Source organism: Lissotriton vulgaris, unplaced genomic scaffold (assembly GCF_964263255.1).
Source record: "Lissotriton vulgaris unplaced genomic scaffold, aLisVul1.2 SCAFFOLD_550, whole genome shotgun sequence".
NCBI lineage: Eukaryota > Metazoa > Chordata > Amphibia > Caudata > Salamandridae > Lissotriton > Lissotriton vulgaris.
The window spans coordinates 598,302-624,452 of record NW_028247597.1 but is presented as its reverse complement, the minus strand read 5'-3'; the positions used below and the strand labels follow the sequence as shown (position 1 = coordinate 624,452).

Here is a 26,151-nt window from a genome sequence, read left to right as displayed (position 1 = left end):
TCACTCGTCGACTAAGGCTTCGTCGACGTGTTCAGCATCGTCGACGCTTCGAGTCTCGTCGACAGTAGACGGCAAGGCTACTGTCGACGAGACTGGCGTCAACGAAGTACTCGATGGCTCCGTTGACGGCAGCAACATCTTCGTCAACGCCAGCTTCGTCAACGCCGATGGAATCGATGACGACCGTCGACGGCGCAGTTTTCTTTGGCGACTACAACCATCTTTACAGTGGCTACAGCTACGAACGCTGATTCCAGGAAAAAACGTCCCTCGCCTTTTGGTTTTGAGCCCTTTACAACATTCCTCGGGCCCGCCTAACCAACTGTACGCTTCAACTGGCGAGGATTGCTCTGAGGGTTCATATGCGGATGACAACTTTCGTACTGCAAGTAGCCCATCAGAGTTGAATATTAAATACCAAGACTATGATGAAGAGAATCAGGAGTCGCATATCTCCATTGCAGATGACAGTAACGATGTTGATCCGGGGGTTCCCCAGGCTCATTTACCACTGTCATTGGTTACAAACCTTCAGCATATGCTGGAGGACTATAATCGTCGTTTCCCACCTTCTTCACAGGCCTCTCCATTACCGGTGTCAGTTCCGGTTGCACCAGCTCAATTACCAGTTCATCCAGACGTTAATGATGATGATGTCAATAATACAGACCAGGATGTTGACACTCTTCTAACGGATTGGGCCAATTACCAGGCTCAGACTCCGTACCCTCCTCCTGGCGTCCCCTCCGTTGGACATAGAAGGATTTCACCTTTTGATGGTACGGGCGGCGAAGCGCTTTCACTTGCCTTTAACCACCAGGCAAGAGGATTGTTTCCTCTACGATTTTAAGGATCAGCCTTTGAAGCAAGTACATGCCATTCCAATTATAGACTTCATATGGCAGGAAGGCCTTAAACTCATGCAGGGCCTAATTCAGTTCCGGCTGTACTCCCACGAATAGACAAAAAGTACAAGGCGCCTGAAAATTCACCTGCCTGCCTTGTCTCCCAACCTAAGCGAGACTCAGTAATTACACAGGCGGCGCAGAAGAGGTCGCATAATCCTTCTTCTCCATTGACATCCCCGCCAGACCAAGAAGGTCGAAGCCTAGACGCCATCGGCAAGAAATTCTCTACCATGGCTGCCACTACAGTCAGGGTGACAAATTTGCTAGCCATCCTAAGGCGATACGACTGACAAATGTGGTCCGAGATCTCAACCTTGATTGATCTCATTCCTGAATCCTCCAGGGCGGAGGCACTGAAAATTCTGCAAGAGGGTGAAAAGATTTCATCGGAAATTATCGATTGCGCCATTGATATTTCCTCTACGGGATTTAGACAACTGGCGGACGCCGCAGTCTTAAGAAGGCAGGGTTGGCTTAAGGCCACCTCTTTTCGACCTGAAGTGCAAGCAAAAAGATACTCAACTTGCCTTTCGACGGGGAATCCCTTTTCGGCAAGCATGTGGACGATGCCTTGGAATCCATCAAAAAAGTTACAGACACTGCTCATGCCTTAGGAACTCTCCAATATCGAAAGCGACCCTTTCGTGGAGCACGTGGCCAGGGCTCATCCACTTTTCGTGGCTCTTCCACGCAATACTGCTCCTATGGTGACAACAGAGAGCGTTACTCCAACCAGAGTCAAGCCAGACAACCTGATTCGAAGCAGTATAGAAGAAAATCCACCTACAGGGGGGAGGTTCCTCTAAAAAACTATTACTTTTTCAATAGCACTGCGCTTCCTACTGCGAAGATTGGAGGTCGGATCTCCCAATGCTCTTACAACTGGTCAAAGATAACATCTGATTGTTGGGTCTTGGATGTAACTTCAAGAGGCCACGCTCTAAAATTTATCAAGTTTCCAACCAACCGCCCCCCAGCAGGTCCCCCTCCAGCATACTTAAAGAAACTGTTTTGTGCAAGTTGCGGTCATGATACGAAAAGGAGCAGTCGAAATGGTTCCTCAATCACATCAGGGGACAGGGTTGTATTCCCGATTTTTTTCTAATCAGAAAGAAATCAGGAGAGTGGCGCCCAATATTAGATCTCAGGGCCCTCAACAAATAATCAAGTCTCAAACTTTTCGAATGCTGACATTGACGGAAATCTTGCAGTTCCTAAATCCCGACAAGTTCCTCTCCACAATCGACCTCCAAGATGCATATTTTCATGTGCCAATCCATCAGAGGCACAGAAGATTCTTCCGCTTCAAAGTGGGAACAAAGCACTTCCAATTCAAAGTTCTGCCTTTTCGCCTTCGTTCCGCACCAAGGGTCTTCACAAAGATCATGGCTCCGGTAGCGGCTTATCTACGCCTGCAAGGCATACAAATATATCCCTATTTGGACGATTGCCTGATAAAGGCCCAAACCTTTCTCGCAGCAAAGCAACACACTCAAACTTGCCTGTCAGTCTTCCAAAACTTCGGTCTCTCCATCAACCATGAAAAATCACAGATCCTTCCAGCACAAAAACTAGTCTTTCTGGGAGCGTTAATAGATACAAACCTTGCAAGAGTGTTTGTTTCACCGGAACGTCAAGCACGCATTTCAAATATGGTGGCTCTTCTTCTCACAAAAAAGTCTGTTTCAGTCCGAACGTTGAAATCCTTTCTGGGCATGGCCTCGTCCTGCATTCTGTTGATCCTCAACTGCAGGATACACATGAGTAATCCAAGAGAAATTGGACAAGCAATCGCGACAAGTGTCGGGGACGTTCAACGACAAGGTCTCACTAATGCCTCGCATACAAGGGGCATTGGAATGTTGGGCCCACCCTCCCATTGTGTCAACAGGGCGTTTGTTTCAGGAAACAGCCCCCACACTTACTCTTACCACAGACGCTTCCTTAGAAGGTTGGGGCGCACACCTCCAAGGACAGTCCATCAATGGCAAATGGACTGGGATACAACGCAGTGGCACATAAATCGAATAGAGCTCTTGGCAATCTTTCTTGCTCTAAAGTCCTTTCGTTTGCTCGTGGAAGGAGAGTCACTATTGGTGCATACGGACAACACCACCAGTATGCACTACCTCAACAAACAAGGAGGTACGAAATCTCTACTGCTCTCCAAACAGGCACAACCGATTTGGAAATGGGCAATAAAGCATCGAGTCCAATTGACTGCAGTTCACGTACCGGGAATTTCCAACGCCCTGGCGGACTCTCTCAGCAGATCTGCCACGGGAAACCACGAGTGGGAACTTCACCAACCAACTCTGGAGTATGTTTTTCGCCTTTGGAGGTATCCGGAGCTGGATCTATTTGCAACTCGACTCAATCGTAAATGCCTACACTAAGCAAGTTGGCATCCCCACAAAGGATCGAGCGGGAATGCATTTTCGATCAATTGGTCGAAAAAATTTGCATACGCTTTTCCGCAGATCCCTCCTTTGCCTCGCCTCCTGCACATGATGAGAGCACAACCTTGTCACATCCGGCTAATTGTGCCCAGGTGGCCGCGCCGACCATGGTTCACGGACCTCCTTCTTCTCTCTCAATGCGAGCCGATCCCTCTTCGCCTCACCTTCTCACCATGAACCACGGGCTCACTGCTTGGAACCTGAGCACCTTGAGTTTTCCCATTTAACTATTGCACCGGCCTGTCGGGAGGTCCTTGCTCATGCACGAGATCCTTCTACCATCAAAATTTACAAATTAAAATGGAAAGTTTTTGTATTTGGTGCCACTCGGAAGACATTGACCCTATGCTCTCCACCCCTGAGCAGATTGTACCTTTTTTCCTCCTGCTGGCCAAGTAGGGCCTTTCTCATTCCGCTCTGAAAGTCTTCCTGGCTGCACTTTCCCGTTTTCGACATGATGGTTCCACGTCTCTATACTCCTCTCGGATTATTCGGCAATTCTTTAAAGGTCTATTCCGAATGTTAACACCTATCCGGCGTCCTCCTCCTGCATGGCGCCTGAATCTCGTCTTGGCTCAGCTGCTTAAGCCTCCATTTGAACCAATCCACTCAGCGGATTTGAAATTCCTTTCTTGGAAACGTTCCCTCCTACTCGCACTTACATCCTCCCGGCGAGTTAGCGACATACAAGCTTTTACTATCCAGCCACCTTTTCTGCAGTTTACAAAGGACGCTGTTGTGCTGCGCACAAACCCTACGTTTATACCAAAGGTTCCATCAGACTTCCACCTTAATGAACCCGTAATACTCAAGACTTTCTTTCCTAACCCTCAGACTCCTGCCGAGCGCACTCTTCATTCACTAGATCTAAAGCGTTGCCTTAAATTCTATATTCAGCGCACTGCTGTTTTTCGCAAGTCAGACCAATTCTTCGTGGCGTATGGGCGGATGCGCAAAGGGCATCCGGTCACCAAGCAGACCATCACTCGCTGGATCTCGTCTGTCATTTCCTTCTGCCATCAACGGGCTAGCAAGTCTTTCTGCTCCGGTGCGAGCACACTCTACGAGAGCAGTAGCATCCTCTACTGCCCTGTTTGCTGGAGTGCCTCTACCACAGATATGCAGGGCTGCAACGTGGTCCAGCAGGCACACGTTCACGAGGCACTACTGTCTGGAGTCTGCTGATGCTGCAGACACTGCTGTGGGTCAGGCGGTGCTACGAAATCTCTTCAGATAAAGGTGAGCCTCTGTTGCTTCCCACCTCCTATCATAAAAGGGTTCTCTTGTGCAAATAATACAATGTTACCAGTATGTATTTCTGTTTGCATTTTTCATTACTGCCTTTTATGATTCTTAGATTATGGTTTACTGCTTTCTATTCCTATTCAAGCATGTGAATCTATGAAAGAGAAGAACAAAAGTTACTTACCTGTAAACTGTGGTTCTCCAGTATTGGTGTCTTTCATAGATTCACATGCGACCCACCCTTCCTCCCCTCAGAGGCTCTCTTCTCCTCATGCACTCTTTGGTCACTCTTGTGCTACGGAAACCTGAGGGCTTGAGCTTCTGAGGAGAAGGTTCTAGAGAGTGCTACAGCCTGATTGGCTGGAATGTGGACCATTATAATGACATGGATATGTTGCCCAAGTGAGCTCTCCCTCAATGTTTCCTATGGGCCAATGCTGTTCTATGGTACTTTACAAAATGTTACGTTTCAATATGCATAGTTTTTATAGTTTTTATTTTATAATTATGTATGTGTGTATATATATATTTCTTTATGTATATATGTGTACTATTTTATGTACCGTGGGACTCCCACTTCGACGACGGGGAATTATTCAAGCTTGTGAATCTATGAAAGACACCAATACTGGAGAACCACAGTTTACAGGTAAGTAACTTTTGTTCTTCTCCAGTGGATCAATCCACCAAGTTTCCTCCACACAAGACCTGCATCATCTCATGTCAAACCCAACGCCAATCCTCTTATTCCCCATTCCACCAAAATCCTTCGGTCCCAAAAAGCCTTATGCAACAATGATGTTTCCAAAGATAGTTTTCTTCAGGAATCCCTGACTCCATGTTTTCTAGCAATGTCCGCTTCCCTGGAGAGCAAGGCATCATTCTCCCATATCAACAAGAAGAGCAAGTGTGTTGAAGCATGTGGTAAGGAAATTAAGCACAGATTCCTGCATTAGATGAGCTATTAAACAAAGCTCCCTGACCCTAACTGTAAAATTGTCTCACCGAAGCACTGCCATGGTATGGAAGCCAGAGTGTGACCTTTATACAGTTTTGGCTTCTCTCTGAACCTCCTTGGCGCCCTGGATGAGAGTGATAGCCATCATCCACATGGTGAATTACTCTTGCCAAATGAGATCCTGGTTATCTGGGGGTTCCAGAATATTCTCGGGCTGCATGTGTCCTGTGCAGAGGTGTGTCCCATGTCCCATTTAAAGCTCCATGCACATTCCCTGCGGAACCAGCTAGTAAAAATATGGGACCAGTTTTACGATAAATAGTTGAAACCTTTCAAAGTTCAGACATCTCTTGTCCCCATACATTGAGATGATGTACAATAACTCCAAACCTTTGGCTGGGATGCCCTTACTACCTGGTCATCCTGCAGCTTGTGGTCACTGCTGACAAGTGGTACCTGCCATCCCAGGGTGTTGATTTAGAGGAGCACACTCAGTTTGCTCTCCAGTGTTAGCTTATATTGTGTTTTTAAACGTGTTTCTATGTCCTAAAACTAATTTGGAATTACTATCAATGGTAAGTGTTCACAGAATTGTAGACCCCAAGAGTAGATTCTATACTAAAGAAGGTACGCATGCAGGACAGCTGTATGTTCGATGAAGAGCTACTGTTGTAATCTGAGCTGTTCTAATCAACATTCTTTCCCTCTTCAAGGTTATTTATGGAAATACTAAAATTCTGCACGGATTGTGATGAAATTCAGTTTAAAGAAGATGGTTCATGGTCTCCGATGCGATCGAAAAAAGAAGTGCAGGAGCTCTCTTCTTTTAACGGTGTGGATGGTAAGTGTCTGGGGTGAGTTCTGACTTGACAATCAAATAAGGAACCTGCAGAAACTTTGATCAATGGAGTACATGGAGTGGAGTTTAACTTCCCTATCTGAAAAAACTAAAATAATTGAAACTCTCCTAGCTCTACCATAGCATGTGTATTTTCTTATTAGGTTGACTTTTTGTCGACATAGATTTTTCTGGGGAATTTGAAATCAGCTTTGTTAGTTTGAGCTAGGCTTATGTAGGGAAGTATTAAATGGCTGTATCATAAAAGCAGTTCAGCAGAGTTAAATCGTGGTATATTATACTGTGAATTTTACCATCATAGACTCAGCTTGAAGCACCTCTGAACACATTCATTCAGAGAGAAAAGAATGAAAAACTATCAGTTAGAAAAGAAATGTGTGATGTGATCATTGGAGCTTAGTTGCCTTATTTTGAGTGGCACATTATGAATATAAGCATCTTGTCTCACTGATGAGTTGCAGAAAACAGCGTAAAATCATGTCACAAGACGTGCTCAGTCTGTAAAAACAGGTCAGCATTAAACCTCCAATGGATACTCTTTTGGCTTAGGGCATAGAATAGGTTCAAAAGTGTTTCTATGTGGCATGTTTGCATCCAGAATCCTTGTATCATCTATAGGTCACATGCAATAAACTTCAGATGAGAAACTGAGGATATCATCAAACTGTTTTAAGAAACCAACAAAACGTCCATGTCTTCTGAAATATGCAAAAACAAAGTGTTTGATCACACGTTCAACCAAACTATTATTGTATTAAGTAGTAATTGAGTGGTCGTTGCCGCCTGACTCAAGCCACACTCGGTGCACTCCGACTTAAAACAAATTCTCACAGCGATGCAGCGCATCCTGGCCAAAATCGACGGGAAAATTTACACACTCTCCTTCCGTATAGACAGGATGACCGAAAGACTGGATAAGCACACACAAAGGCTAGATCCGGTAGAGAATAGGGTCTTTGAAGCAGAGGATACCCTCCATGCGCAGACCCTATCTCATACTAAAATGGACAATGTGCTTCAGGCCTTGCAGTCCAAGGCTGAAGATCTGGAAGCGCGCTCACGGTGCAACAATATAAGAATTGTGGGAGTGGCAGTCCATCAATATCCCCAATACAGACCTCTATATGGACCTACTGCTGTTGGAGCGCACATCGATTTCTTGCCTCTAGACCGATTCCGGCTGATGCTCCTCGACCAATTATAGCACATCTTCTGAATTAGAGGGATTGGGATGCTGCCCTCCATAAAGCTGAGTAACTCAAGACACTAAGATATGAAGGGATTGATGTCACTCTACCTGGACTTTACACAACCAGTGCAGGAGGCATGTCGTCAATTCATACCTGTGAAAAGGAAACTCTGAGACTTGTATTTGGAGTTCAACATGATGTACCCTGCCAAGTTGCGGATCTTAGTCGATGGGAAGCCTCACGTCTTGACCAATCTGCAACAGGTGCTGCAGTTTCTCAAAATGAAGGGGGGTGCTGGATCTCGCAGAGGGTCCTCTAGATCCTCTTCCAATCCGGATGAGCACGCATTGGAAGCAGAGGACCAATGATGCCCATCTGTTGGGGAGCCCTGTTCTGTGGGGACGTTGGGTCTCTGCGTATGGTGGGGGAGTGCTCTGTAACTTTTTCGAAGTGCTAGTCCCATTTGATCATTTTAAAAATCAATTTTTAATAAGCACTTACTGTTCAGGCATGCTACCCTGGTCCGCCGCTGCAAGTGCCGTTTGAGCGGAGGGACCCAGCATCGCCATTCATCACCGCCCATAACACACGGAGCTCACTTTAACAGTAGCAGTCCCGCCCACCTCCTACCCCTCTTAAGGAGGTGCGCCGAGCGGACGCGCTGCTGGTGATCCCACGGGGCTACAGGTCAGGTTACGTGCCATTTTCAAGACCTCTCCTCAATCTTAAAAATACTATATGCTGTGCTGCTCTTGATCATTTTAAAAATCAATTTTTTATAAGCACTTACTGTTCAGGCATGCTCCCCTGGTCCGCCGCAGCAAGTGCCGTTTGAGCGGAGGGACCCAGCATCGCCATCCATCACTGCCAATAACATGCGGAGGTCACTTTAACGGTAACGGTTCCGCCCACCTCCTACCTCTCTTAAGGAGGTGCGCCTAGCGGACGCGTGCAGCGGCGCGCCAAAGGCAAGCCCATCTGCGCCCGTCCGCGCCAGACAGCCGCCAGTTGCCAGTCACTCTGCTCGTTTTGCCTTCTATCTTCTCCTCCTCTTCATGGCCATCATCCAGTATTCTAGTCTGGAACTGCACTCATTAAATACAACAAGTAAGACCGCCTATCTTCAGGTACTAGCTAAGAATGCCACTAATGTCCTCCCTATGCCCAATTCTACCACTGACTATATACCTACACCAGATAAAGAGGCGGTTGAACTCAACCATACTAACCAGCAAACATACACAAATAAATATCTGACAGGCCTTTATTGTAATGCCCATTCCCTTGCAAAGCATGCTATAGAAATATGGGCATTAATAGACTCTGAGAAACAAGACTTCTTTATCATAACAGAGACTTGGCTACATGAAAATTCCCACCCCGACATAGCCACGGCTATCCCACAGGAGTACAACTACTCAGACTGGACAGGAAGGAAAAAAGAGGTGGGGAGGATTGCTATTGCTTTTAAAACAAATATAAAGATCCACATTATTGAGACATCACAAGCTGACTGGGGGGAGATCTGCATCTTCTCCATAGAAAGTACCAGTCACAAATCTTGACGGGGTGCGCTAGTCTATCGGCCTCCTGGCAACAGAGCGCATTTCTCTACCAACCTCATAGAGGCTATCGCCCCCCACACACTGGCTGCAGACAATTTTCTTTTAATAGGGGATTTCAATTTTCATGCAGAGCAACTATCAGATCCCCACACAAGTGATTTTATAAACAGTCTTAACACCTTAGGACTCTCCCAACGCATTATCGGTCCTACACACTCAGCAGGGCACACCTTGGACCTTCTTCTTACCAACTCCCCTTTAGTTGAAATTGATCCACCGTTTCCCATTTTATGGTCAGACCATTATGTGATAAGGTTCCGCCTTCAAGATTCTCTTAGTACACCCCACATTCTAATATAAGCAAACTAAGTTGAGCCTGGAACAAGATCAACCTGGACCATTTTTCCGCACATTTCCCCCCATTCCCCTGTTTGAGCGGACCAATCCCAACCATGGCGCCAGAAGCCTTGACCTCGCCATAACTCCCGCTCTGGACAGTATTGCTCCCAAAAAACTAACTAAATGTCCTACGAAACTCTCCCCTTGGTTTACTCCCAAACTCAAAATAGATAAACTTGCCCATAGGATGGCAGAACGCAAATGGAGGAGTTCCAAGGACAGCAGGGATAAACAACTTTACAAGACAACTCACTGGCTATACATGAATCACATAGCCAAGGCTAAAAAAGAATACTTAGGCAATAGAATCACCCTTGCAGCTAACTCAGAGAGAATTGTACAACATCGTTAAGGATTTTACTAACCCTCCCTACTGTCAACCCCCGTTGCCTACTTCCCAGGAGTGGGTAAACTCGCTCTCCACTTATTTCGTCGAAAAGATCAATGACATTTTCACAACCTTCTGACACTATACCGAACAGGAGTAGTTCTGACCCCGTACCTCTTTATACTGCTCCCCTTGTTAACTTCCAGACTATCACAGAGGAGGAAGTATTACTAGCCCTTAATCATATAAAATCAATCTCCCCCACAGACTCAGCCTCTGCTCAAGTGTTATCTAAGATTAGCTCCGTTTTCCTCCCCCCATCTTACTGTTATACTTAATCACTCCCTGTCACAGTCTATAGTCCCTACCCCCTGGAAAGAGGCCATTATGAAACCCATTTTGAAAAAAACCCTCTGCTGATCCCAAGCAACTATCCAATTATAGGCCAATATCGCTCTTACCACTTTTTGGCAAAATTCTAGAATCCATGGTTAATCGCCAACTTAACATCTGGAAAACAACAAACTACTGGACCCTTCCGAATCAGGTTTCAGGGCCTTCCATAGCACCGAAACGGCACTGCTTGAAATAGTCGATAATATCAGACTTTCCCTGGATGCCAAGCAATCAGCATCCTCCTTGATCGCCTGTGCGCATCTGGTGTCGAGGGAGCAGCCCTTAATTGGTTCAGGAGCTACCTGGTAGATCGCTCATCTAAAGTGCAAATAGGTGATTTCTCCTCAGAAAGCCAAATCATTAATAAAGGGGTCCCCCAGGGCTCAATTTTGAGCCCCACGCTATTTAACTTATACGTGTCCCCCTTGGCCCAACTCATAAAATCTTTTGGGTTTCAAACAGTGTCATACGCTGATGATACTCAGCTGCTAATCACCATGGGACCAGACATCACCGAAACCAAAAAAACGCTTTGAACTCTGTATGATAGCTATAAACACCTGGATGACAAACAACCACCTTCTCCTAAATGCTAACAAAGCAGAGATTGTGCTCTTTGGGATGGCAGACAAACTATGGAACAGTGATTGGTGGCCCCCCCATATTAGGTCCCTTTCCCTCACCTGACGGCCGCAAGCAATCTAGGCATAATCCTGGATTCCAAACTGTCCTTGTTAAACCAAATTAACAATCTGGTCCGCGTCTGTTATGGACTCATGCGTAGTCTCAGAAAAATATTCAAATGGATCCCCCTGTCTTCCAGGATGCCCCTCGTGCAGGGACAGATTACTAGTTGCCTGGATTACTGCAATTCCCTACTTGCTTCCATAAATGTAGGACTCCTGGCAAAAGCTCCAGGTCGTGCAAAATACGGCGGCCAGGCTGGTCCTCAACCTGCCCGCACGATCTCCATCCGGGCCTGCACTGAAGACTCTTCACTGGCTCCAATCAAAAAAAGAATCCATTTTAAATTATGTTGCCTGGTACTTAAGACACTCCACAACAAAGGACACCTCTACCTAGCTAAAAAACGTACTATATACCAACAGGCTAGATCACTCAGGTCCAATAGCAAATTTCTTCGGACAGTACCGAAGATTCGTACCGCCAGAAATGGGGGTAGATCCTTCTCCCGGTTGGCCCCAGAAACCTGGAACACCTTGTCTTTACCCCTCTGCCTGGAGACTGATCATAAGAAGTTCCGTAAACTACTCAAAACTTGGTTGTTTAGCTCATTCACGTACATCATAGCCGTTTACTGTCCTGTCCTGCAGTGAATCACTAGCTAGCACTATGAGACCTTATGGTGATATACGCGCTTTACAAATACAAATACCAAATGCAAATACAAATACAAAAATGCAATTGAGATCTCTGCAACAGATCCGTAATTTGCATATCGTACAGGTTCTGGACTGAAATGGGACAGTGATACTTGGCATAACAGGCGACCCTGGTAAAATGGTTCCTTTTATGTGCTTCATTCACTGCAGCTGGTGGCTGGGGACAATTTAAAGTGGAGAAAACTAAAATGCCTACTCCCCCCTCTATGTGGGACTTGTTGAGAGATATTTGGGATATCGCTATGTCTTATGTTAACGAGGGGGGTGAATGAGGCGGGTGGAGCAATTTATGTAGACAGGGTTGTGTTAGGCTTGGGTGATGCTGGGACACGGCCGGGTGTAACATCTGGCAACATTCACCCCCATTTGTGCTCCACAGCTCATGCTTAATGTTCCGTTTTTTGTGTTAAGGGGCTGTTAGGGAGGTGTGGGGAGAGATAAAATGTCGCTTATGCTCTGTTTGGGTTTGTATGGCGTGGGAGGGAGTTTGGTTGAAGTTTTTATAAGTAAATGTCAAATTGAATATGGATGGTGCAGATGGCTAACAGTACACAGACAACGTAGCACAACAAGATCAGTACGGGGTACAAGGTACAACCTGAGATAGAACACAATCCTCGCAAGAGAATGAGGTTCCTAACATGGAATGTACAAGACCTAAATGATTATTGAAATGTCCGGAGGATAGTGGCTTATCTTAAATTACCTCGGGTTGATGTCACATTGTTGCAGGAAACTCACTTGCACCCCTTTGGTAACATCCTGGCACAACAGAAATTATAAGGTCATTAATATGAAGCTGGTTTTACTACGCATGCCTGTGGTGTCCTTATATGGGTTAACCCAAAATCAGGTCTTAACCTACAGGGAATTAGGGCGGATCCCTAAGGCAGATTTGTGATCACTAGATGCAATAAGGAGGGACTGGTAGCGATGCTAGTTAATATTTAAGAGCCCAAGTGTGATGACCCGTAGTTTTACTCCGAGCTGGGTGCTCCCTTACTTCAATGAGAGGATATGCCACATATTTTGGGGCGGATATGTTAATTGCATGTTGAACCCCGAGCTGGACCACTCTAGGGGACCTAAACGTCGCCATTCTGCGGCAGCTAGAGTGATTATTGAGACAGCTGACCAGCTGGATTGGCTTGATATCTGGAGGCACCACTCCTCAGGAGATGCGGGCTTCATGCATTATTCTGCGGCTTACGATATCCATACCTGGATAGACTATTGGTTGATATCTAAAAGTTAAGCCACACATGTCCTGATATGTGACCCACTCCCTAATCTGATTGGACATTAGTTGCTAACTTGGAAATTTGCACCATTTCTCTGAAGATTCGTCCCCCATACACATATTAGACCTGGTCTTTAAGGCTGAATTAGCTGCCTCGATAGAGGGTTTCTTTTCAGACAACATTGGTATGGTAAACATCTTTCTCACTGTTTGGGAAGCAATCAAATTATATATTTGAGGCATAACTATTTCCAAACATTCAGGAGTGCTCAGATCTCTGAGGGATAGATTAGCTAGACTTGAAAGGGAATTAGCGCAATTAGAAAGCAACCATCAATATACATGGGACCCTAAAGAAGTAGAAGATATTAAGAAGGCTCTTGAAGAGTGTCACGATACGGCTGATAGTAATGTCAATCCGCTCTGCAAATTTGCCCCTGCTACAGTGTACAGGGAGAGTGAACATCCAGGGTCATTGTGCGGATTCAAGATGAGGATGGGCATCCACTGAATAACACAGACTTCATTGCAGAAAGGTTCAGCAGATACTATGCAGACCTTTATAGGTCATGTATATCCCTGGATAACAAAGCTATCACAGAATATCTCAAGCACATTTAATTGCCATGGAGAACAGATCCTGTGCACACGATGGTGAGGTCAGTGGTGCTGAAGTCAGAACGCAAATTTTATATAAGAGTGGATAGCGCGTGAAAGGTTCAAAAGGATCAAAACACAAACTTTCATGTAGGTGAAAATGTTTTTATAAGTCAATTGTTGGTCAGTACAGAAAATAATAGCCAGCCGACACGTGTTTCGTCACACCGTGTGGGAGATGTGACTCATCAGGGCTGATGTGCTGGGAGGATGACTAGGTTCGTGGTGGCGACTACTGGATGCAAAGTCGGCCACGTGGTAACTAGTATGGTAATGACTGAGAGAGAGTACTGGATGGGTACGTCCAAAACTGTCCGAGGTAACCTGGGTCAGAAGAGCGGAAGACTCATCAGGTCCGTGCGTCCATTACCCGGACCGCGCTACACGGACGCACCGACCTGATGTGTCTTCCGATTCAGTCACACGTGTCTGACTTCAGGACCACTGATATCACCAGTGTGTGCACAGGATCTGTTCTCCTTCTCTTTCGGTTTAGGTCTTCCTATTCCGCTGCTGGGGTGGTTCTCTGGGTTTGTGTTCCCCTGTCCTGTTTTTGCATCGCGTGCCCACTGCACGAACAGTCCTATCAACAGATATCACACCGCTTAGAGCGCCATTGCTTCCTGTTCTCTTAACCCAAACCCAGTCTCTTTCAAAAACATTTAATTGCCATGGCTCACTAACTAGCATCAAGAGCATCAAATGGCTCCGTTGGAACTCCCCCCCCCCCCCCCCCCCCCCCTCCCCCCTCCCCCACCGATCTGGATTTGTCACACATTATTGAGTTACTCTTTGTGTTTGAACTGTACTCGTCACAAATCAATGTATTCTACTACTGTCACTTCTTATGTTTGATTGAATTTTTGATAAATGTTGTAAAGCGCTCTGATACCCTAGAGTCTGGCTAGCGCTATATAAAACTCTTCAATAAATAAATCACGCTCTTTGAGGCAATGGCGGAGGCTGAGGTGATGCCCACTTCGATGAGGGAAGCACTGATTGTTTCCCTCTTGAAACCCAGTAAGCCACCCGACAGTAGCTCCTCTTTTAGGCCGCTATCACTACTGAAAGTTGACACTAAGCTTTTTGCTAAGGTGCTGGCGAACCGACTAACCCCTATAGCATCCTTGGTTGTCCTCCCAGAACATACGGGATTTGTTCCTGGTAGGAGCATAACCTACAACCTTAGAACAGTCTTTGGTGTCATTCAAAGGGTAGACCCAGATGTTATGGCTGCAGCAGTCTTTTTGGATGCTGAAAAGGCGTTTGACTCAGTGGAATTGGCATTTATGACGGCAGTGTTCCGACGGGTTGGCGTTGGCAAGGTTTTTATTTAACTAATTACAATACTGTTCACGGCCCCTACTGCCAGGACACGAATGAGTGATACGGTCACTTCCTCATCCCTATTACTAGGGGACTTGACAGGGTTGCCCTTTATCTCCCCTCCTATACGCATTTGTGGCAGAACCCTTAGAGTGTGCCTTGAGGAAATACCACAGCCAAAGGGGATTGCGCTTCCTAGGCTACTTCCTCATTGTACTGGTGTATGCAGACGATACATTACTTTACATCCGGGACCAGAGAGACATTTAACACCAGTGCTTCAGGAGGTTGTTCCCTTTGGGGAATTGCTGCTCGTCAGGGTAAATAGAGAGAAGTCCATTTTCCCTTTGACCCGAACAAGGACTCCTGTGCAGCTTGACTTCTTTTTACAGTGGTCAACAGACTTGGTGTGCTATTTAGGCGTACAAATCCACACAGACCCAGGTAAAGTGCTACTGGATAATTATGGGAAGGCAATTCACAAACTAGATAATGAGACAGATCGTTGGAATATGTTGCCCATATCATTAATAGCAAAACACTCAAGATGATGGATGGAATGTTGCACAATGGCAAAACACTCACCCCCAGTCACAGATCTGGGTTTATTCCATCGTTATTTTGCTCACCAAGCCACCCCAGTTCAGACATGGCCATATGCAAATCGGTCTTGATCCTGTGCCTCATGGGAACAGTCCAGCCCAAACTGCCTAGCCATGTCTTCCCTGGACGGGAATTAAGCATCCTAGGACCGGTTTCTGGCTATCGGTCGCTTTCAGCCAGGATAGCTTGACTCCAGTGCCTTAGTGAGCACGGGACCCACGTCTGGGCATACCCTTCCCACATAGGGTCAACAGCAAAACAGACAAGATGATGGATGGAATGTTGCACAATGGCAAAACACTCACCCCCAGTCACAGATCTGGGTTTAATCCATCGTTATTTTGCTCACCACACCACCCTGATAGCCAGAAACCGGTCCAAGGATGCTTGATTCCGGTGCAGGGAAGACATGGTTTGGCAGTTCTGGCTGGACTGTTCCCATGAGGCACAGGGTCAAGACTGATTTGCATATGGCCATGTCTGAACTGGGGCTGTGCGGAGAGCAAAATAACGATGGATTAAACCCAGATCTGTGACTGGGGGTGAATGTTTTGCCATTGTGCAACATTCCGTCCATCAATTGTTGTTTTTGCACCTATCATTAATAGGCCACATCTCTGAAGATGATTGTGGTTCCCAGATTCCTATTTTTATTCCAACATATTCCATTGCTCCTTCCGCGCGCCATATTTGTTATTCTTCGTTACCTGATGAAAAAGCTAACCTGGCAGGGAAGCAACAGAGGGTAAAGTGGGACACTCTTACCTTGCCCTATAACATGGGTGAACTCAAAGCGCCGTGCGGCGCAGAGCTCACACGCACACTATTAGATACACGGACCTGGGGATTTGCCGCATCTACACATTGAGAGAGATGCTGCTGACCCCAACACTTTTCCCCAGGTTCTCTTTGGGTGCCCAGTAGCACCTTTGACTGTTTAAACTCCACAGTACATGCGTGAAGTAACCTACTGGAACGACCAATGGGAACCTTGCTGTACTCCCCACATGTTGCTGGAGTGGTGTTGGTGGTTTTGGACTGGGAGAGATAGAGATGTTGTCTGCGCAGTACAGACCGTAGGTATAAGCAAGGTGGGTGATTTTATTCCACAACGGTGTGGTTCCTGCTGAGGAGGAGGTCTTTGTGGAATGTCATGAACCCTGGACCCTAACTCGATATCAGTACTATAGAGCCCGACATGCATTACAAGGCCTATTAGGGGAGGACATACAGGAGCCTCCAGAAATGCTTGCACTTGTCCATTTATTACTTAACCCCATCCCTGCTAAACTAGTGACGAGCATCCATGGCTATGTGCAGGAGGTCACACCTGATGAAGGCACGCATGGAATAGCTAAGGAAACTTGGGCAGGTGCTCTAAGATAAGTGCTGGCAGTATTGTCGCAAAGTGATAAAACGGGTTTCTGTTGATAGTAGACCGCTAATTCAATTTAAATATATCAAGAGTGTATTTTACACCAGCAAGACTTTTTCGGTATGGACTCCGTGATACAGCGGAGTGTTCCCGTTGCCACGCGCAAGACGCCAGGTTTATACACACGGCCTGGAATTCTGGAGTATTGTGGCAAGATATTCCAAGCCTTAAATGAGATCACAGGGCTTTCCCATATCCCTGATCTGTCACTTGCATTACTGGTCTATGATATCGGAGTCAAAAAAAGTGCTGGGAAATTAGTAGCGATTGGACTGTTGCTTGCCAAATGTCGTGTCACTATGCGCTGGGCTGAAGGTCCTATAATGACCACTCAGGAATGGAACACTCATATGCTGTGTTGTAGCACACAATCCAACATATATAATTATTTCTTCCTTCTCAGAACCGACCTAAGAGTTTTTGGCGCCTGTACCAGCAGTACTTAGTGGGGAAAGAAACTGAGGAACTGGAGGGAGGGAGTGTAATTGTCTAGGTGAATTACTTAATAATATATCTATATACAAATCAAATTAAAACAGCTTTATTCGGTGACAACAAGGCAAACACCATAAAAGCATACTAATACACATTTCTTAAAGGGTACATTCTAACTAAATTTCATAGGGACATTAATGGTGGTACAACATTTGCAAATTTAAAATACAAAGAAACAGCGTAAAATAGTAGGTCCATTTTTCAAAATCCTTAAAATGCAATAAAGTGCAAGTGCAATCAGTGCAAAGAATGCGATTTAGAGGATATCTTACTCATCCTCTTTTTCATATAGCAGAGCGTCCAAAGGTGTATAGTCTTTTCTCCTTCTAATTAATTTTTGTATAAAGCATGTTACAGCACATATTATTTTCATGGTGTCCAAACTACAGATAAAATTAAATGTGTCCTTATAATTAAAAAGCACGTTTTTAAAAAATAGTGGTTTCAATACAGTTTTTCGGATATCCATATAAAAAGGGCAGAATAAAATGAGATGCAGGGTGGATTGAGAGGTTTTGCCATCACATGGACAAGGGGGCAATATTCTGTGCCATTTCTCAGTTTTTGGGAAAGCAACTAAATAATGTAAAGTGCTCATCCTTAGTCTGGTCCGATAAAATCTGTGCTGGACATTTTGGACCAGGGTAAGATATAACTGGGTGCCCCTCATATAAGGACGTTCACAATAAGCTGCCACTGACTGTTTTTGCTTGATCATCCTATCCCTATAATGTTCAGTAGCAGCAAGATATCTCAATTTCAGATCTCTTTTACTATACTCATGTATGCTTATGGGGTAGTCTGTACATATTTCGCACTTTGTCAAAAGATTAAGAATGTGACACAACCATGGTATTTTAATACCATGGTCTAATGCTAGACAATCTATAACTAAATCCTTCGAGAATTTAGTTTGCCCCAGTATTGGAACTTTCATAGATTCCCAAGCTTTGTATCATTTCCCGTCGTCGGAATGGGAGCCTCGGTAAATAAAAAATACCATAGTAGTAAGCACAAAGTGAAAAAATAGGCCTAGGCCTCATCTCATTTTGTAGCTTATCCACCTCTTTTTGTAAAAGAGACCAAATTCTTGCAAGCGCCAATCAGAGCAGCCTCACCCCACAGAACCTTCCTGAGAGAGCCTCAGATTTTCTACCGCAAGTTGTGCAAGGGAGTCTCCATTGAGCTCTGCTCATTTTTTCTTCACTTCTGAGTATATTTCTACAACATTTTGCCTGTTTTTCGTCATGTCTGACAAAGAGAAGAAAGCACTTTTTAGAGCCTGTGCTACTTTCTCAAAAAAGAGGTTGTTTGTTGATGACCAACATGAATACTGCATATACTGCTTATACCCGGACCACAAGGCTACTGACTGCAAGATTTGCAGAACCTTCTCCACCAAGACCTTGAGGGACAGAGAAGGCCGCCTGCTGACCTGGTTGCAAAAAATAAAGGATAGCAAGGAAGTTCTGTCTTCGGACAGTGAGGGCTCTTCTTCTGCTGTATCACCAAGAAGATCTAAGAAGAGGGGTAGGTCCCCCCCTTCAACATCTGATGAGCCCCATGTGAAGGCCTTACCTTGGACCTCTGATAGGTCTGATAGGCCTGATAGGCCTGCTTCACTTAAATCTCCTCACCACGGTGAAAAGGAGAGGCAGGGACAGCCTGAGTAGTTGCAACCATCAAAAAAGGCTAAAAGAATCATCTCTGTAACTTCACCACCTCCAGAAAAAGAAAAAGAGGTGAAAAAGCCTTCATCTACGCCTCAGGACATACCTTCTGACAAGAAACGGCGTTCGTCGACGGTGAAAACCCACAGGTACGTTGACGATTCCTGTAAAAAAGACTTGTCTTTAAAATTGGCCTCGTCGACGGGCTCGTCGACGATGGCTACGACGACGGCATCCTCACTGTCTGCGATGTTTAAGATGCCTGATTCCTGTTCGTCATCGGCGAAGCTGGCTTTTTCGACGACTATGACGTCGAAGGTAGCGTCGAAGGTAGCGTCGATGGTAGCGTCGATGGAGACGACGAGAACTACGTCGACGACGACAGCTACCATGATTCTGACGACGAGCACAGTATCTTCTTTGGCGCTTCCGTTGACGAAACAGTCGACGAAGATTCAACCGTCTACGACAATCCCGTCGACGACGTTGTCGACTGGGGAAAATCTGCATTTCTCAAAGGAAGAAACGTATAACACCAGAAATGACATCTCCACGGCGGGTTACGCTGTTGCCTCCTACCTTATTGCTTGATGAGGACTCTGAGGAGGAAGATGATAGCAATTATGGGCCAGCTTATAGCCCATCTGACTTGCAGGTCAAATTACAGGAGGTCAGTTCTGAGGAAGGCTAGGCGGAGCAGCACCACTATTCTCTGCAAGACTTTTATGACCAGCAAGAGAGGCCTTGCATGCAGGGTCATTCACAGAGATCTCAATGTCAATCTCAACAAGAGATGGTAGCGATGCCGTCCTCTCATTTCTAACCTGCAATTAATGTTACAGGACTATCGAAGGAGTTTTCCTACGCAACAGGAGGTTCAACAACAACGTCCTCCCACACCTCTGCCTCAAGTATTGCAACCAGTGACGGACGCCTCTTTGACCTTAAGGGTGCATGACCTAGAGCCCATAGAACATCCTCAGGAGGTAGTTGCCATTCGGGATGATGATGATGCCTCATCTGATGTGGATCAGCAGAGGGATCCTGACCAAGATCAGAATATGGACGGGAATCAAGATGGCCTTCAAGATCCGGATGTTACAGGGCCTGATACCGCAACATCTCCTCCAGCAGATATTGGAGGTTTTGCAGCGTGAATCTTTCTGGATTCACTATGCTGTGCATATTCCGCGGTCTTGTGGTTGGGTCCGGATTCGTAGTCTTTTCTTTTTTTTTTATTTTTTTTGTAGCCCAGGTGGGCGTCGGCGTCACACCTCCTCGGGTGCATTTCCGGTGACGTCGGCATGCTTCCTGCGGAAGCTCCCACTCTTGGGCGCCATCTTCAGATTCTTTTTTCCGCGGTCGGGTCTGGATCGTTCCCGTTGGACTCAAGACATTTTTGGAGAAAGTACAAGGAAAAGACTGAAATTGGGGAAGGAATTCACCAGAAGACTACGGAAGACTTCGCCGATCACTGATCAGCGAAGAAGGAGAAATCATCGAGAACTTCGACGATCGTCGACGTCCACGCGGCCAGGGAGGCCCTGAACACTCGATGATGGACAACACGCCGTTCAAATTCTGCCGTAACTGCCACCACAAGTACGCGCAGAAGGATCAACACCCGGTTTGCAACCTTTGCCTACCGGTAGACCACGGAAGAGAGGACTGCAGCGCCTGCTCCGCCTTCGCCCCGAAGACCCTTTGTGTGAGAGCGAGCCAGAAGGTAGCGCACGCCACCCTGCAGGGAAAAGCCCCGACGCCATCGCTGTACGAGCTGGGGATGTCTTCAGAGGAAGAGGACAACGCTGCCGCCGAAGACAGCTACACGGTCGTAGAGACCGATTACACGAAGACTTCTGATAAGGTAGGAGACTCTTCGTTCCCCAAGAACCCGAGAGACTCTGAGTCTCGAAAAAACGAGGGCAAGGCCCCGAAAGCGCCGACGCAGAAACACCTGCCGTCCGCGACTACTCACAGGCCCAGTGGATCCTCTGAGAAGGAGTCCCCGGCGCCGAGAGCTGTTGAACAGCAGAAGTCGTCGAAAATCGCCCCCGAAAGGGACCGATCGACGCCGAGGGAGAAAGACCCTAAGGCCCCAACGCCGTCCAAGGACCCGAAACTCAGTTCGACGTCCAAGTCTCCGGCACCGAAAATCTCGGCGCCGAGCCAAACGCCGAAGAGAGCGGCCGAACCACCTGGCGCGGATCACGCGGCCGAGATGGAGATTAAAAGAAGGCGCCTCGTAGCCGAAATGGAAAACATCTTGCAGCGGAAGAAAGATTTCGACGCCAAGATGAAAACCTTCACGATTCCCCACAAGACCAAGCCACCCGTGGTGGAGCTGGTCGAGGAGGAAGACGAAAACTTCGAGGAACATGACCCGGGCGTCGAAATGGTCGACGACCAGGAACATGACGAGAACCCCTACGAGAGTTACAACTATGGAGAAGAAGAGGACAGCAGGATGGACGCCGAGTCTGCCACCTCTGACCCGCAGGAGGAGGATTACTTGGATGTCGACACCGAAAGCCCGGAGGAGGCGGTCAACACATATCCCTCGATGCCATCGCCGCCGGACGACATCGGGGCCTACAACTCGGTGATAAGGTCTGCCGCAGCTGCTTTTAGACTCAAACTCGACGAAGAGAAGCAGAAAGCAGACTTTCTTCTCGAGACATTACTCCCCTCGCAAACAAGGAGCCAGTATCTGCCAATGCTCGAAAGCGTCTTGGCTCAGGGGATGGAAACGTTCAGGGAGCCCGCAACATGCAAGGCAGTCACTCCCAGAACGGAGAAGAAGTACAAGCATTCCTCAAAGGACCCAGCCTACATTCAGGGCACGGTCTCAGCGGACTCCATCATCACAGCCACAGCAAGGAAGAGGGCTAACGTGCCCACTACTTCTGGACCACCACCTGATAAGGAGAGCAAAAGGATGGACCTAGTGGGCAGAAGGATCGAACGGAATGCCGCGACCCAATGGCGCATGGCTAATTCCAATGCCCTCATAAACAGGCACATGTACCAGATCATGGAGGAGCTGGGACAGCTGGTGAAAGACCTGCCCCAGGAGGCCAGGCAGAAGGCAGAGAAACTGGTGGAAGACGGGAAGAATGCGGCAAATTCTTGCCTCAAGACGGCCCTGGATGGAGCAGACACCTCCAGCAGGCTCATGATGATGGGTGTCACTGAAAGAAGACACGCCTGGCTCAGGGTTTCGGGTTTCAAACCAGAGGTGCAACACAGCATCTTGAACACACCGTTCAACGGCGAGACGCTGTTCGGAACAACAGTTGATGAAAAACTCAGTCAACTAAAGAAGGACAATGAAACTGCAAGATCCATGGGAGCATTGCAGTTCAGAGGCAACAAAAGGGGCACCCAGTCACGGAGGCCCGTCGGGAGGGGTGGAAACCAGCCAGGTACATCACACCAGGCTTTCCAACAGACGCACCAGGCAGACTCGCAGGCGCAACCGAGTCAGCAGAAGCAGTCCTGGCAGTACGAGTCAAGAGGCCAGTCCTTTCGAGGGAGAGGAAATGGACGAGGACAGCATAAAAGAGGGGGCCAGCAGCCCACCTCTAAATGACTTCAAAAAGATCTGTGTGCCCGCCCACAGAAAAGATCCCAGGGGGCAGCACGTACAAAGGGGTCAAGACAAACTGGACACCTACCACCACATAACACCAGTGGGTGGAAGATTAAGATTCTACCTCCAGGAATGGAGAGAAATCACATCAGACAAGTGGATCCTCAACATCATCCAATTCGGATACTGCATAGAGTTGGAAGGGAGGCCAACAAGCAGGAAACCAAAGAGAAAGCCACTTGCAAACAAACCGCTAGAGCGGCTTCAGGAAGAAACAAAAGAACTCCTACAAAAGCAGGCCATAGAACAGGTTCCCTTCAAGGAAAGAAACAAGGGAATATACTCAACGTACTTCCTGGTACCAAAGGTAGACGAGACAATGAGACCCATTCTGGACCTTAGGTTCCTGAACAAATTCATAAGAACACAAAAATTCAAAATGACCTCCCTGCAAGAGGTGCTACCGCAATTGCAGATCGGAGACTTCATGGTCACGATAGACCTCAAGGACGCCTACCTGCACATCCCAATGAACGTAAAGCACAAGCATATGCTCAGGTTCACGATCGGAGAAAGCCACTACCAGTTCACAACACTAGCCTTCGGGCTAAAATCAGCACCGAGGGTCTTCACAAAGTGCCTCGCGGCAGTCGCAGCGCACCTACGAAGGCAGGGAATACACGTATACCCTTACCTGGACGACTGGCTGGTGAAAGCAAACTCGTACCTGAAATGCAAGCAACACGCACATACAGTGACGAGTACGCTCATAAACCTGGGGTTCTCCATCCATTGGAGGAAATCGTCAATGGAGCCGGAACAAGTGAAGATCTTCCTGGGGGCACAGATCAACACCTTACAGGGCAAGGTGTTCCCCAGCGAGAAGAGAGCAAGGGCACTGGTGAGGGAAACGCGCCTCTACCGGAGGGGACAAGCTCGGGCAGTGAGGACTGCGAGCAAGATCTTGGGGATGATGGCATTGTGCATCCGCCTGGTACCGAATGTACGACTTCACGTGAGACCCATGCAAGAATGGCTCCAGGAACAATGGTCACAGGCTTCAGGCAGTTGGGGGGATCTAGTGGTTGTGACGCACGCAGTGCAGAAGGAGATGACATGGTGGACCATGGAGAACATAACAAGGGGAAAGCCTCTAACGCCCCCAACGCCAACAGTGACCATCACCACAGACGCATCCCTGAAGGGATGGGGCGCTCACATAGAGGAACTCAAAGTGAGGGGACTGTGGACACCAACAGATGCGACAAAGCACATCAATTACCTAGAATTGAAGACAATCTTCCTTGCACTGAAAGCCTTCCAAACAAGACTGTACAAGCACAAGGTGTTACTACAGACAGACAACACCACAGCGATGTTCTACATCAACAAGCAGGGTGGAACACAGTCAACCACGCTTTCAACGCTGGCGCAGGAGATATGGAGATGGGCCATCCCCCTCAGGATAGACCTGCTAGCCATACACCTACAAGGGAAGGAGAACATTCAAGCAGACTGGCTCAGCAGACCGACATCGGCATCCCACGAGTGGGAGCTCAATGCTCAGGAGACAAGGTGGTTGTTCAACAGGTGGGGAACGCCATCAGTGGACCTGTTTGCAACACGCCAGAATGCAAAATGCCAAAACTTTGCATCCACACAACCCGAAGAGGGGTCCCTGGGGAATGCCCTATGGGTAGATTGGTCCGGGATATTTGCTTACGCTTTTCCCCCCGATACCACTGATGCACAGAGTACTGAGCAAGTGCAGAGCGAGCAACATGACCCTGATACTGGTCGCGCCACAGTGGGCCAGGCAGACATGGTACTCGCAGATTCTGGAGATGACACAGAGTGCACCCCACAGATTCGGCAGGAGAAAAGACCTGCTCTCCATGCACAACGGAGAGTTACTGCACCCAGAGCCAGAGAACCTGAGCCTAGTGGCATGGCTCCTGAGGACATAGAGTTCGCACATTTGAGACTGCCAGAAAGCACCCTCAGGGTCCTTCAGGAGGCACGAAGGCCCAGCACACGGAAGTGCTATGTTACAAAATGGAAAAGATTCACGATGTGGTACAGGAAAGAAAGGCTTCACAATAAAATGAAGAAGGACTCCACAGTGCTAAAATACCTGACGCACTTACTGGAAAAGAACCTCAGCTCGTCCTCCTTGAGAGTTCACTTGGCAGCGATAGTCGCCTACACAAGGGGTGAGATGGGCAGGAGTTTCTTCACATCACAGGTTGTGAAGAGGTTCCTGGAAGGAGTGAAAAGGATCGCACCACCCAGGCGTGTGCCGCCACCGGCATGGAACTTGAACATAGTCCTAACGGAACTCATGAAGGAGCCCTTTGAACCACTTCAAAAGGCCTCCCTAAAAATGCTAACTATGAAAACAGCTTTCCTGGTTGCAATAACGTCCTTACGCAGAGTAAGCGAGCTTCAAGCACTAACGCTACAGGAACCCTACATACAAATACACAATGATAGGGTTGTGATGAGGACCGACCCACACTTCATGCCAAAGGTGGTGTCCAAATTCCACATGAACCAGTCCATACAGATACCGAGTTTTTTCCAAAAACCAACGACTAGCGCAGAGCGAGCTCTGCACACCCTAGACGCCAGAAGGGCGGTCATGCACTACATTGAGAGGACAAAGGGACACAGGAAAACAAAACAGTTCTTTGTGTCATTCGCCAACAGTTTCATGGGCAAGGCAGTAACCAAAAACACTATTGCACGATGGATCGCACAAACAATTCAACTCTGCCACAAAAGGGCAGGGCAAGAACTAGCAGAGGGGGCACGTGCTCACTCCACTAGGAAAAAGGGTGCTACAATAGCCTTCCTGGCTAACACACCCATACAAGACATATGCCTGGCGGCAACATGGGCTTCGGTGCACACGTTCACGAAGCACTACTGCGTGGATATTCAGATGAACAAGGAAGCACAAGTCGGACAAAGGGTGCTCCAGCACATATTCAATAACCAACGCTCATCTTCCACCCAGCCGCCACAGAAATGAGAAACCGCTACAAAATCTATGCACAGCATAGTGAATCCAGAAAGATTCACGCTGCAAAACAAATAGTTTCTTACCTGTCAGTGTAGTTTTGCAGCTTGAAGATCTTTCTGGATTCACTAGCGAACCCACCCACCTCCGCCAGAAAGATGAGGCTGGAGAGGGAAGAGGTGGTCAAAAAAAAAAAAAGTAGAAAGGACTTTAAGTACAAAGCGGTTAAAAATTTCACCTAAATAGAACATTGCCATCACTTCGGAAACGAAAGAAACATGGAAAAAAAGAATCCGAAGATGGCGCCCAAGAGTGGGAGCTTCCACAGGAAGCATGCCGACGTCACCGGAAATGCACCCGAGGAGGTGTGACGCCGACGCCCACCTGGGCTACAAAAAAAA

General features: G+C 47.2%; 1 protein-coding gene across 1 annotated transcript in view; it reads left to right on the top strand.

Annotated features, from left to right (window-relative positions):
* The window catches only part of PIAS1 (protein inhibitor of activated STAT 1), an 854,757-nt gene that overhangs the window by 497,181 nt on the left and 331,425 nt on the right, over positions 1 to 26,151 (top strand). The window contains exon 10 of the mRNA XM_086949739.1: positions 6,284 to 6,411. Within this exon, the coding sequence (XP_086805865.1) occupies positions 6,284 to 6,411 (128 nt within the window). The remainder of the gene's footprint in view (positions 1 to 6,283; positions 6,412 to 26,151) is intronic.